The sequence below is a fragment of the Chaetura pelagica genome, unplaced genomic scaffold (assembly GCF_000747805.2).
Source record: "Chaetura pelagica isolate M959 unplaced genomic scaffold, ChaPel_1.0 scaffold47, whole genome shotgun sequence".
Lineage (NCBI taxonomy): Eukaryota > Metazoa > Chordata > Aves > Apodiformes > Apodidae > Chaetura > Chaetura pelagica.
This window is the reverse complement of record NW_009954140.1, coordinates 724418-737655: the sequence shown is the minus strand read 5'-3', so window position 1 is coordinate 737655 and position 13238 is coordinate 724418. Positions and strand designations below refer to the sequence as shown.

The 13238-nt window shown below is 53.3% G+C and overlaps 2 protein-coding genes across 2 annotated transcripts in view; both read left to right on the top strand.

The window, feature by feature from the left end:
- Positions 1 to 8426, top strand: part of CDR2L (cerebellar degeneration-related protein 2-like) — a 17921-nt gene extending 9495 nt beyond the window's left edge. Inside the window, exons 2-5 of the mRNA XM_010002660.1 lie at positions 3072 to 3184; positions 4461 to 4609; positions 5516 to 5680; positions 7541 to 8426. Coding sequence (XP_010000962.1) covers positions 3072 to 3184; positions 4461 to 4609; positions 5516 to 5680; positions 7541 to 8426 — 1313 coding nt within the window. The remainder of the gene's footprint in view (positions 1 to 3071; positions 3185 to 4460; positions 4610 to 5515; positions 5681 to 7540) is intronic.
- A 1752-nt stretch (positions 8427 to 10178) lies between these two features.
- ICT1 (immature colon carcinoma transcript 1) overlaps positions 10179 to 13238 on the top strand; it is a 7304-nt gene continuing 4244 nt past the window's right edge. The window contains exon 1 of the mRNA XM_010002738.1: positions 10179 to 10221. Coding sequence (XP_010001040.1) covers positions 10179 to 10221 — 43 coding nt within the window. The remainder of the gene's footprint in view (positions 10222 to 13238) is intronic.

Here is a 13238-nt window from a genome sequence, read left to right as displayed (position 1 = left end):
CACAGGGCAGGGAGCTGGTGCTGCCTGGGTCTGTCTGCACCCACTGCCCTCTCCCAGGTTGGGTCTGGGCATTACTGGGCCCCCCAGTTTGTACGTTGAGTGTTGGTCATTTCCTCCATGCCAGAGGGGGCTGTGGAGGGGTGGGACCCAGTGAGGGACACAGGCAGGAGGGGACACAGGGCACAGGAGGGGACACAGGGCACAGCCACTGCCCACCACTCCATTTCTCTCCCTGCATCAAGAGGGGAGGGCAGAGGGAGGCATCAGCAGAGCTGCTAAATGAGGGCAAAACCTCACGGGCTGGCAGTGGAGAAGCCAAAAGGAATGCAGGAAGTTGTGGGAAGCCACAGCATTATGCAGAAAGAATCCCCAAGTTCCTAAATAGTTCTTTTCCTCCCACCTGCTGTAAAAAAAAACACACAACAAAACAACACATACTGGTTTCTGAGGTGTGGAAAGGGAGGAGCTGTGAGCTCCCCCAGCCCATGCAGAGCCACAACTAGTGCCAAGATCAAGAGAGATCTGGTCTGAAGGTGACATAAAGCACTTCCATGCAGCAGCCCCTCCCTCCCCGGGGTCCCACAGCCTGGGGAGACCAACAGGTTGGGAAGAAGACTCTGGTGCAAGGGGACAGATGAGACAGGATTACAGAGGATGCTTTGGCAGGCAGTGAGTGTGTGTGTGAAAACGGCTGAGGCAGTTAAAAAACACTAAAAAAACCCCCAAACAATTCCCCCATGTCCTTCAAGCCTGGAGTCTCCCAGGCCCTTAAGCTCAAAATGGAAACGAAGAATCAATTTCCTCCACAGAGCTCAGCCCCTTCTTCCCCCTTTCCCACTTGTCCCCAAAGGCTGCCCGTTTCCCCCATTAAATTATTGCTGACAGAGCCCTTTAAATTACAATGCAGGATCTTACACTGCCTAATCCACTTAACTCAACCCCAGCTGATTAAATTGGATGCCATATGGTGGGAGAGCACTGGTGTAATCCACAGGGATGGGGACACACTCGACTCATTACCTGGAGCTCATCACAGACCCCTCTGGCTCCCCACCTCTGTGCCAATGCCCTGCTGGCTGCAGAGGGACATGATTTGCAAGGTGTCCCCCTCCAGCCACAGCACCAGCTCTGGCAAGGTGGCAGTGCCATTAAATACAGCCCCAAGCAGCTTAAAGGCACAAATTGTCCTCCATCTCTGCTGGCATCTGGCTGTTCCTTCATCCCCAGCTGGTGTAGTAAACACTTGGTCTCCCAAGGGCACTTTGGAAACTGGGGGAGATTGGTGCTTGGGGAAAAAAGAATAATAACCAAAAAAATGAATAGGTGGAAGAGATCTGTCCATGGGAAAATGTGTAAATTTCTCGACTGTGCTGCTGGGTGGGATTGCAGCCCTCAGGCCAGGTCACTGTGCAATGATGGGGATTATAATTAAAAAGGTCACAGCCTAGAAAAATGCCCTGCCAGGCAGGCCAGGGCTGGAGAGCACATTCCCATAGTGAAGGGGAGATTTGAGGACACATGGAGCAGCTGTTGGCTGGGCCACATCTGGGGAGCCAACCCCTCCAGCACTCCTAGAGCTGCAGGGAAAAAGCCACGGCCATCACCCAATCTAATAACACACAAGCACGTCCCTGGGGCAGTGTTATCCATCAGGAAAGGCCCATCCCAAGCACTTGGTGCACTCCTCCCAGCAAGCACCATGTCCAGAGGTCTCATTTTTTGTCTCATTTTGCCATTGGAAGGGTGGGAGATCAGAGATTTTCCCAGGCTCAGATACATCCTAGGTGCCCTGCTTGCCCTTCTTCCTGCCCTGGTGACCAGGTACCCCTCCTTCCCAATCAACTGCACAGTCATATTAACTGCCAGAAGAAATTAGAGCTGCTCTCAGCCCTGGCAGAGCCTTTGCAAAACTCATCATCAGCTGCACACTAGAGGAGTGTTATGATGAGCTGAGAAAATGCCAGAGCAGGAGCCCCAGGTCCCCTCACACACTGCAGGATTGTCCCTCCTTAATTAGCTAAAACTGCAGGACAACCACCCTGGGGACAGACAGAGCAAGAAGACATGGCAGGACCTGTTTTCTTACCTTTTTGAAGGCTTAAGGTCAGATTTTCACTCTGCTTCTATAAGGGCTACAAACTCCCCTCTAAGAGCCCCAGGAAAACCAGGATCCCTGCCTCAGGATCCTCAGGATCACAGGTCAGGCTTGAAGGAGACAAGGAACTTCTGTGGAAGCAAAGTGATGTCACCAAAGCCAACTCTGCCATCACCTGAGGTGCTGAAGTTTGGCCAATACAGGATTCACAGGGTCCTGGGGCTTTTTCTTTCCCCAGGAAGCTGCAAACCCAGCACTTCAAGCTGACCACACTGTCACCATCCATTTTTCCCCTGCACTTCTCCTAAAACCCAACCATTTCAGCAGCTTCCTAAGGGCATTTAGAGGTGGCAGAGGGTGAACACAAAGCAGTTTGTCCTCACCCTGGAGCTGCCCCAAGGAAAGAGCAGCAGCCCTGGGTGGCAGAGGCAGGAGGGGCTTCAGCCCCCTGGGGTCAGACGTGGGTTTATTGCTTGTGTCAGTCTATTAGTGGGTGATGGATGGAGGCTGACAGGGAAGGCAAGGCCCTCCCTTCATTAGGGATAATAATATCACTTACAGCACATCCCCAAGGCCCCACAGGGCTTCTCCAAGCATCACTCTGCAGGGTGCTGAGCCCCTCTCAGCCCCACAGGTCCCGGTGACAGGGGATGGAGGTGCTGAGCACCTGCCACAGCCAAACCCAGGGGCCTGATCCTGGCTGTGGAGGGTCGGGCAGCCAGGCAGGCACCACATCCTCACTGGATGGAGGAGCTGCAGGTGTCCTGAGCTCGGCCTCCCCTTGCTCCTGCAGCCCAGCAAGACAAAAGCAGCCAGATCCTGGATGTCCCACGAGCACGCAGCCAGATCAACCCCCAGGTGACCAGCACCATGCAAAATGCCCCACCGTGCTTGGTGGGGTGGCATCTGGGGACCCCACCACATCCCATTCCCACCCCCAGGGAAGTTCAGCAGCTTTGTCCCCTCTGCTTTCCAGACTTGCACTTGGCTGCGGAGCTGGGGAAGACGCTGCTGGAGCGCAACAAGGAGCTGGAGGACTCCCTGCAGCAGATGTACACCACCAACGAGGAGCAGGTGCAGGAAATCGAGGTAGGGGCACACGGGGACACCACCTGCTCGGCCACCACTGTCACCTGCAGGCAGTGGTGGGGAAGGGGCACTTCCACTACCAGGAGAGAGGAAGGGATGTGCCATGGGGATGGGAGTTAAAGCCCAGCCCAGCCCTGGAGAGGATTCCCTTTCCCCATGAACTGGGATTTTTTTTTTTTCCCCCCTTCTCTCATCCCCACTCCCTGCCCAGATGTGCACACTGGATTTTGGCACCAGGCTGCATCTGGGGCACATCTGGCCTTTCCCTGCCCACCCGCCAGTCTTCACACTCACTCCTCTTCACTCTGCTGCTGCTTTGCCTTGATTCCAGTTATTCCTAATCACATTTGTTCCCAGCTGGCCCCTGGGCACCCCTGCAACACAGCCCCCTTTGTTAGAGGCACAAAATAGCTCTTTCTCCACAAGCTGCAATCTAAACCACTATTTCAAGCATCCTTTGGGGTCAGGGCAGTATTTCTAAGAGCTGACAGAACTGAGCTTAGAAGCTTAAAGCTGCTGTGCCAGGAGGGTTTTTACCCACTGGAAAACTCCTAAGGATCTGTGAATTTAAAAAAAGAGAGACTGGAAACTCCCTGATTTAAGAAGGGCAGAGGAGGGCTGTGAGCTCATAGGAGCAGCTCGTGGTGGCTGCAGGGAGCTGGCAGCTCCTGCCTGAGGAAACTGGTGGATGGATTTATCCATCCCTCCCAGCAGCACCTCAGGAGTGTGTCCACCATGGATCTGGGATCTGGTCCCAGGTGAGGGTGAGCTTGGGTAGATGCCCCTCTCCTAGTCTTTGCAGGCTAAAACCTTGCAGGGCCAGGCTCACAGAAAGGGCCCTGCCAGCACACAGGAACCACAAGTCTCCTCACATTTCACAGACTCAGAGTTTTAAGCCTGAATTCCCAAGGAGGTGCAGCTCCTGCAATCGATCCCTCAGACAATCCGGTCAGCTTCAGTCAGCTTTGGTGAAGGCTCCTGGTCCCAGGGATATCAGCTTTCTTTGGGTATTGGGAAAAAAAAACCAACAAGCAGATGAATGGATAGAGACTGATGTCAGTGCCCTTCAGAGAGGGCAGGGGCTCCATCTCATCTCAGACACAAAAGTATTTACAGCAGGCAGGGGCAGGAATATTTCACCCGAGCAAAAGTGTTTAACCAGGCAGAGGAGAAATCAGCCCCAAAACACATTATCCGAGGAAGCAAAGGCCGTAGGAACTGAGAAACAACCTGGATTTTGGGATGTGAGATGTTTCTGTTCTGCTTTTTCTGGCAGTACCTGACCAAGCAGCTGGAGATGCTGCGGCAGATGAACGAGCAGCACGCAAAGGTCTACGAGCAGCTGGACCTGACAGCACGGGACCTGGAGCTGGCTAACCAGAAGCTCGTGCTGGAAAGCAAGACATCCCAGCAGAAGATCCAGTGGTAGGGCCTCCTCCCCTTCTCCCACCACAGCGATGCTGTGCCCCAGACACCTTCATCTCACCCCTCCCCTGCCCCAAGCGTGGCCTGTCCCTGCTGTTAAAGCCACCACCAGGTTTTGCAGCAGAAGCTCAATGCCCTGGTTGGCAGAGACCAACCCCAGCTCAGACACCCCTGGGACGTGGGCTGGATAAAGGAGGGTCTGTAGCTGCCAGGAGAGAGACAAGACAGCTTCTCCCCCTCCTTGGATGCGTTTCCTTGAGGAAGAGGCACAGAACAAGGTCAGGGAGGTCCCCAGCCCTCAGCCCAGCAGAAGCACTAGGCACAGATCCAGCATTTAGCAAAGCCCTGGCTAGTCCTTCTGAAACACCAGCCTGTCAATGATTTCCCTTTCCTAAACAGGCCCATGATCAAGGTCATCCCTGGGAACCACAGACCAGGCTGTGTCCTTGCAAGGCAGCATCTCCTGCAGGGAGGGAGGTTCAGAGCAGAGAGTGCTCACAACCAGAGCAAAACTAAACCTCTGCCTGATCTCTGTGTTTATCTCTGCAAAAAGAAACCCAAGGAGGAGTTCATTGCTCACCTGCTTCCTTGAGCCCTTCAGTGCAGAGACATTCCAGGACAGTGTGGCTGTCCCAGAGGTGACTGGGCCAACTGATCTGAGGACAGAGGGTCTGAAGTCAGAAGGATCCCTTGCCCCTGCTTCAACCCTCCCACCCTTTCTGCAACCCCACCCCACTCCTCTTGAGTGATGTGACCACACAGAGAAAGACCAACCACTGCCATGAGAAGCAAGTGCTCCCAGGGCTGGAAGCACCTTCTTCCACAGGCTGTCCCTACAGGGAACAAACACTTTTCAAGGACCAGTAGTACCTGACCCCTCACGTGTGCTCCCTCCTCTCTCCACAGCTTGACAGAAACAATCGAGGGGTTGCAGAACCAGGTGGAGGAGCTGCAGAAGCAGGTGGAGGAGATGAGGAGCTTGGAGCAGCTCCGGATTCGGCGGGAGAAGCGGGAGCGGCGCCGAACCATCCACACCTTCCCCTGCCTCAAGGAGCTGTGCTCCAGCCCCAGGTATGGAGCTTGGCCTTCAGCAACCCCTCCAACCTTCTCCCCCACCTCCTCTGCCCATGAGCAGGGGATGTGGTGGGTTAGCCCCTCCTGGGGGAGGCACAAAATCCCATATACATCCCCCCTCAGAGAGCTCCAGGCTCTGCATCAGAGCCTGAAACTCGATGCTGGAGGTGAAGGGAGGACCTCCCCTGCCACCCACCTGAGCAGGTGGTGGTGGCAAAGCAAAGCCTTCATGATCCCAGCATCAGTGATGCCTCAAAGTGGGAAACAATCTCATTTTCAGAGGGCAAGAACAGCCACCCAGGAGGACCTGGATGCCTCACACAGCTGCATCAGGCCAGGCTGCCAGGGACAGGCACTATGTGGAGAGGCTGAGGATCTCCTGGCACGTTAGTGGGGAGCTGTGCAGGAACACTCACCAGACAGGACACATTGCTTGAGTTCTAGATGGCTCAAACCAGCCACCCATCCATCATGTTCCAACTAGTTTCAACCCTGCTGCCAGGAGCTGGGACACCAAAGCAACCTGGGGCTTTGAGCAACCTGGTCCAGTGGATGGTGTCCCAGGCAGGGAAGCTGGAACTAGAGGACCCTTAAGGTCCCTTCCAACTCAAACTACTCTAGAATTAAATAATTCTACATGAAAACCCCTACCTCAAGCTCCCCACACAGCTTCTCTGCCAGCACAACCCATCTTCCCTTTGCAGCTGCCTCCCAGCACAGGACCCTGTACGACCCCAGTACCTCCCAGGAGCACCAGTCACACACCAAGATCCACCAGGTGCTGCCAAACACCTTCAGCATCATCTCACACTCGATTCTCCTTCAACCCCAGCCACTCTGTTAATTTCCTGACCTCATCAGGGCGTTTCTTGCTCAGCTTTGTCCATAACTGAGGCTTCTTTAAATAGAGGAGCAATCAATAAACTTTGTCACTGGAAACATCTCCTGCCAGGGGATATGGACAACAGACACACTCACTGCAGCAGCAATGGAGATGTTCTGAGGCCACAACCTAACCCCCAGCCAAATCCACTTGATGTCTCCATGCTTCTCCTCCTCCCAGCCCCCCAATCCCCCTCTCCCCCCAGTGCCTCAGGACCTCAGCTTGGCTCCAGCTCTGCTGTTGGCTCTGAAGGTCACGCTGCCCTTCAGCAACTGGGACATCTGCTGACCCCTCCCACCACCAGCCATGCCTCCCAGGGGCACCACGCTGCTCTCGCTTCCAACCCGCTCTGACCAGAGAGGCTGCCCAGGGCTCTTCATTGAGCAGGAAAACCCCATTTCCCAACAGCAGCACCAGGGAAGGGGGAAGCACGTGTTATCCCTTCCCATGCTATGGAAAAGGGGCAACTCTGTCAAAAGTCTCTCTCTGCCTCCCTTGCTCTGCAAGTCTTCTCTCCACTCTCTGGAGCACCTCCCAGACATGGGGCAGCAGAGCCTGTGCTGGTTTTTAGTGGGGTGGGGTCTGGGGTTGCTGGCAGGTGCAGTGAGTTATTGATGAACACCAGGATGCAGTGATCAGCTGGTGAACTCCAGCAGGAGAAACTCAAAGGCTTCTACTTCCAGCTCTCGAACTAGTGGCTCCCAAACATTCCTCCTTGCTTCATGGCAACGGAGGTGACTTGTCCATTAACCACCTTTTAGGGTTTCGTTTCCCTCCCATCACTGCTATCAAGTGAGACTGCAGGTTCTCTGGGACAGGGACTGGTCTCTGTGTCTAGAAGAGTCTTGGCCACACCTTGTGGTCTCTTGGCACATCTCACCCCACGAGCTCAGACACTGGTTTGGTTACCAACTGTCTGAGCATCAGTGGACTTATGTGTCTGTCACTTGGTCAGACTCTTTCTTCTCCTTCAGGTACGAGGACGCATTCCAGCTCCACAGCCCTTCCACAGAGTTCAACCAGGTGCCACTGGAGAGGGAGAACGAGCGTCTCCAAGCCATGGTGAACTCCCTGAGGTCTCAGGTCAACCAAGAGAAGCAGCGGAAGGAGCGGGTGGAGCGGGAATACAGCTCAGTGATCCAGGAGTACTCGGACCTGGAGCAGCGGGTGTGCGAGATGGAGAACTGCAAACTGCGCATCAAGGAGCTGGAGGCAGAGCTCCTGGAGCTCCAGCAGATGAAACAAGTCAAGAAGTACCTGCTCAGCAGAGAAGACAACCTGTCCGAGGCCCTCCTGGAGCCGCTGAACAACGCCCCAGAAGCAGACTACATCGACCTCCCCGAGGAGGAGGGAGGGAAAATCCACGGGCCGTCCATGACTCCTTCCCCCAACCACCCCGTGCGGAAGAGCTGCAGCGACACGGCCCTCAACGCCATCGTCACCAAGGACGCCGTCAGCCGGCACGAGGGCAACTACACCCTGCACGCCAACAGCGTGAGGAAGCGGGGCATGTCCATCCTGAGGGAGGTGGACGAGCAGTACCACGCCCTGCTGGAGAAGTACGAGGAGCTGCTCAGCAAGTGCCGGCAGCACAAGGACAGCGTGCGCCACGCGGGGGTCCAGACGTCCCGGCCCATCTCCCGGGACAGCTCCTTCCGAGACTTCCGAGGAGAGGGGCACGAGCTGGAGGACAGGAAGAGCATGGAGAAGACCATCAGCAAGCACGTGGAGGCCGTGGACAAGCGGCTGGAGCAGAGCCAGCCCGAGTACAAGGCTCTCTTTAAGGAGATCTTCTCCCGCATCCAGAAGACGAAAGCGGACATCAACGCCACCAAGGTGAAAAACAAGAGCAGCAAATGAGTGTCCTGCCTCCCTGCAGCTCCCACCTGCCACCCCTGCGGCCACGTCTTCTCTTCAGCTCCAGGAAACGCCATGTGGCCCCACTGCTTTGAAGGTTCCAGAGGTCTACAAGTAAGAAAGTGTCATGGAGACTCAGCTCACTGTTTTGGTTTGGTTTTTTTTAAGCTTGAGCTCTGGACAACTCCTTGGGACAACTGTACATTGTAGCTAGAGGGTTTCAGACACGGATCTCTGCGTGAGGTGCTGCCAGACACCCCAACAGCCACGCAGACCACGCCATGAAATAAATAAAAACCATCACCTCCCTCCACCCTTTTCTGCTCTACAGCCTGGCTATCTGCAGGCAGAAGCCTGGATGGCCTCCAGGATCCTGCCACAGCAAAGTAAAGCAAAAAAAAAGCCATGTCAGGGGCTGCTCCAGGACACCAGCCCAACCCTCCAGTTTGGTTTTATGGCTAAAAACCACCCCTTGCACCCAAAAGACTTCCGTCCAGGCCTTCCCCCTCCCCACAGGGCAGTATCTTCTTGCTATTGAAGCCATTCTCTTATCCGTCAGGTTTTTCAGCTCTTTACAATGCAAGCTCCTTGCAACTGGAAAAACTTGAAACCTAACACTGATTTTTCAGTCTCCATCAGCATCACCTTGTATCTCAGTCCATACCCTCCAGACTTCGTAGGCAAATGGGATTTCCTCGCTTTTAACCTGCCCCAGCATCTCAGCCCAGGTGCAGCCCTGGTTCCTGGTAGGACCTTGATGACTTGAGCTTTCCCCTAAGCTGGACAAGAAGTGCTGTCACAGCACCAGAGACTCACTCCCACCTTGGGTCCCAGGCCTCTGGGCTGTGCTCAAGAGGATGTCATTGCCCCAGCGTAGCAAACCCCTCTGATCCACCTTGCATGGGCTTGCCAAGCTGAGCACCAGTGACCCGCATGCAAGCAGAGGGATGGAGCCTCTGAGGGGGTGTCAGGGGCTCTGGCAGCAGCACTGATCACACTTTGCCCCACACTTATGCTCTGAACATCTCCCCAGTCAAGAGGACAGAGTCCAGTTCCCTGCTGAAAAGAACCTTTCCTTGGCTGGGATTCCTGTCCCCGAAGGTTGTCACCCCTCATGCTCCACTTCACTTTCTAGCACTGAAATCTCCTCACTTTTGCTTCCACAGACATGCAAGCACAGCCAAAAGGCCACAGCAGTCTCAGGAATCACCAGTTCCCATTTTTCATCAACTAGATGTTGACCTTGTAGGGTCAGATGTGCATTTTGGGCAGAGAAGCAGAATTCCAGTCCAACTGAGGCAACACCCCGAGCATCGAGCCACGAGAAACCAGCAGTTCAGGGTCAGCTACCTCTGCTGTCCCTGCCTGGAGACAAACTTCAGGCCAGAGCTGGATTCTATTCCCACCTGCTTACATCCCAAAAATCTCGGGGAAACAGTTGGGATGTTTGCAACATGGAGACAAATAAAAGAGAACATGGCTTTGGAGGGGACAGCTGCTAAAATGTAATTATCCTCCAAGTCTCCTGGATTCACTCCCCAGAGAATTAATGCAAAAATACACCACCCACCCACCCCCCAAATCCCCTCTTTTGTTAAGCTGAGCACCATGGAGGTAAGTTGGCAGGAGTGTGATGCCCAAACCACACCTGGTCCAGAGGTCTCCTCCTCAAACACCCTCCACCAACCACTCCCCTCTTCCATGCTCTGCATTTCCAGGTGCCCAATGGCCCCAAACTCAAATACAAAACAAACCATGAGGAGCCAAATGCACGACTGTGGCTACCAGCTCTGCAACAGTATGGAGAACCTTCATGCCTTATTTATTTATAATGGAAAGCAGTTGTCTAATAAAAAGAAAAGAAACAAAAACGAGCAACAGAAGCAGCGTCGTTGATTTTCTCGCCACCTTTTTGATTCAACACTGGGAGCAGGGGGTGGGGGGAGCAGTGTTGGGGTCAGTCAGGCCAGTGTTTACTCTGCAGTCATTGGACAGGAGCACCTCCCCTTCCCATGTTAGAGGAGCACCCCCACTTCCCACTTTAACCAACCTCCTGTGCACCAGCAGCACAGTTCAGTGTCCAACAGATCCAATCCATTTCCAAATCCTTCTCTCCTCAGCTAAGAAGAAACATCAGTATTCCCAAAGCTAAGGTTCCAGCTCTTTTCACTTCCAAGAGCAGCAGAAGAGTTAGTTCTTTGATTTTCACGTACAATTTGGGTCAAGAAAATGCTTCAGGCTCCTTTGCAGAAAGCAGAGAGGATATGAACCACTGCTGCATTATTTATATAACATACATTCTGTGCACCTGGACACCAACATTTCCCACACAATTAATCAACCCTGAAGTCTCAGTGAAGTTGCTCAGTCTCTAAGCTGACAATTCAAATGCTATTTTGGTTTTGGTCTCTCTTGAAAAGCCACAGATCCAAAAAAAAATGAGTGATGCAAGTAACACAAAGTGAGTATTTGGCTTCACAAAGGAACAGCTGCCATTTATCAGCAGTTTGCTCAGCAAAAGTGCCAAGGGCCTTTCTCCTGCATCCAAAAATATTAGTGGCCACGTACACACCTCCCAATGACTCTGTGAGTCACAGTCACTTGATTTATTCTTTTTTCTTAAGTGAGGCTTTCAGTGATCAAAGGAAGGAAAAAAATCCAAGCATCTTCTGGCCTTCCAGCCCACCCTCCAGCCAAACTTTTCAAAAGGCTTTGAAAACATCAAGGAAAAGGACACAGGTCCCATTAGGAGGTAAGAAAAGAGCATTAAACACCCAGAGGTGTGTAAGGGGCAGCAGCTACTGAAGAGCACACCCCATCACTCAGGACAGGAAGAAGCACAGTGCATGCAAGTAAAATAGATGAGGAAAAGATCACTTTAATAGGAAATAATGATCAATTTCAGAATCTGGCAAAACCAGTGGCCCTACTGAGCTCACCCCACTATGATCACTAAGGACACAGCTTGTTGAGAACTCAGTTTTATGCTGAATGTGAAAGATGGCATTTAGAAAAGTGCATTTCCATCAGGTCCAGTCTGGCTTCTCACTCTGCCACCAGTTTGAACCACCCCTCAGAGAAGTACCCCCTTGGAAGCACCAATTCAAGGGTTTGACAGAGCTTGAACTCTCCCAGGGAAGGAAATTCCTAATTCAGCAGACTTCCCTGGTACAGGAGCTGAGACCTTCTGGAAGATCCCTCAAAGTCCTGATTTTCTCCTGCCTTGATGGATGGTGCCCTCACTCACACAAGGAACTGGCTCCCTGGACACATCAGCTTTTGCATCACGTTTCAGGGATGGCTCCTGACACCTCCTGCTCCACCACCAAGCAGGAGGATCTTGCTTCCTAAGCCAGCACCAGCACTGAGGCAGCTCATTTTTCCAGCTTAATTGTCAAAAGCTTGGCTCTCCTGGGATCACACCAAAGTAAGCCCTTGTCATCCCCAGCCCTGCCTGCCAGGGAGAGCTGCTTCCAACCATCCCAGGTGAGCTGATTCTGCTTTTCATCGACCCTGCCTTGATGGATGGTGCCCTCACTCACACAAGGAACTGGCTCCCTGGACACATCAGCTTTTGCATCACGTTTCAGGGATGGCTCCTGACACCTCCTGCTCCACCACCAAGCAGGAGGATCTTGCTTCCTAAGCCAGCACCAGCACTGAGGCAGCTCATTTTTCCAGCTTAATTGTCAAAAGCTTGGCTCTCCTGGGATCACACCAAAGTAAGCCCTTGTCATCCCCAGCCCTGCCTGCCAGGGAGAGCTGCTTCCAACCATCCCAGGTGAGCTTATTCTGCTTTTCATCGACGCGCTTGGGAAATCTGTGTCCACTGACAGTGTGAGAATGCAGCAAAACTAGAGAAGTGTCCTCCTAGAGAGTTCTGCCTTCAGCTGTGTGACCTTCAAGCTCCTTTCCCAGCCCCCCTGTGCACTGCACAGTGACACTGACCTTGCTGTGTGTTACCAGCACAGTAACTACACTGATCTGTTTAACAACAGTTGGTAAAATGAGTCATCCTGCTTGAGAGACTTTACCCATCCCTCTGGCTACAAACCACAAACATTTACCTGCTATGTGAGCAATTAAGGCCGCCAGATGGTTTGTCTCCCAACAGGTTTGCTTTGTTTGTTTTCCTCCCTTAAAGCATTCTGGTTTCAGCCTGGGCAGGGGAAGCAGAGCAGAACCCCAGGACACAGAGATTCAATCACCCCCAAGTGCAGAGCCCTCAACCATCAACGTTTGGGACCTGCTCCTTTCCAAGAACCGATTCTCCTGAATGTGCACAGACCATGAAGTTGGGACCCAGCTCAGGTGCCCAGTCACTATCTTTGGATCACCCACTTGGACTTCACCCTCAGTTTTAAACACAGGATTGCCAGCTCCTGTGGGACCAGCAGGGCTAACAACAGCCCCACTCCTGCCTCTGCAGCCCCTGCCCCTCTTGAATGCACATCCTTCTTGTCAAGCCAACCTGCCATCAGGAGCAAGAGCTGGAGGGTTTGCACAAGTTCTTCACTCCCTGCATCCCCCACCCCCCTCAGCATCACTTTTTACAGACCAGGAAACACACCAACGTGCTGCTGCCTCAGCAGCCCTTAAAAACAAATCTGCACACCCAGATAAAACACTTCCCAGGGCTCTTGAGCAGAGAAAAGGCTGAAAGCTGAAGCATCCCTGGGTGTAAAAACGAGACAGTAAATAAATAATGCTGTGGGTATGTTCACTTTTATGGCTGTCACACCACTTGGCTTGTGAAGACACGAGGGGCAGGCAGGAGCACCATGTCCCCCCTGCACCCTGAGGAGCAGGACACGA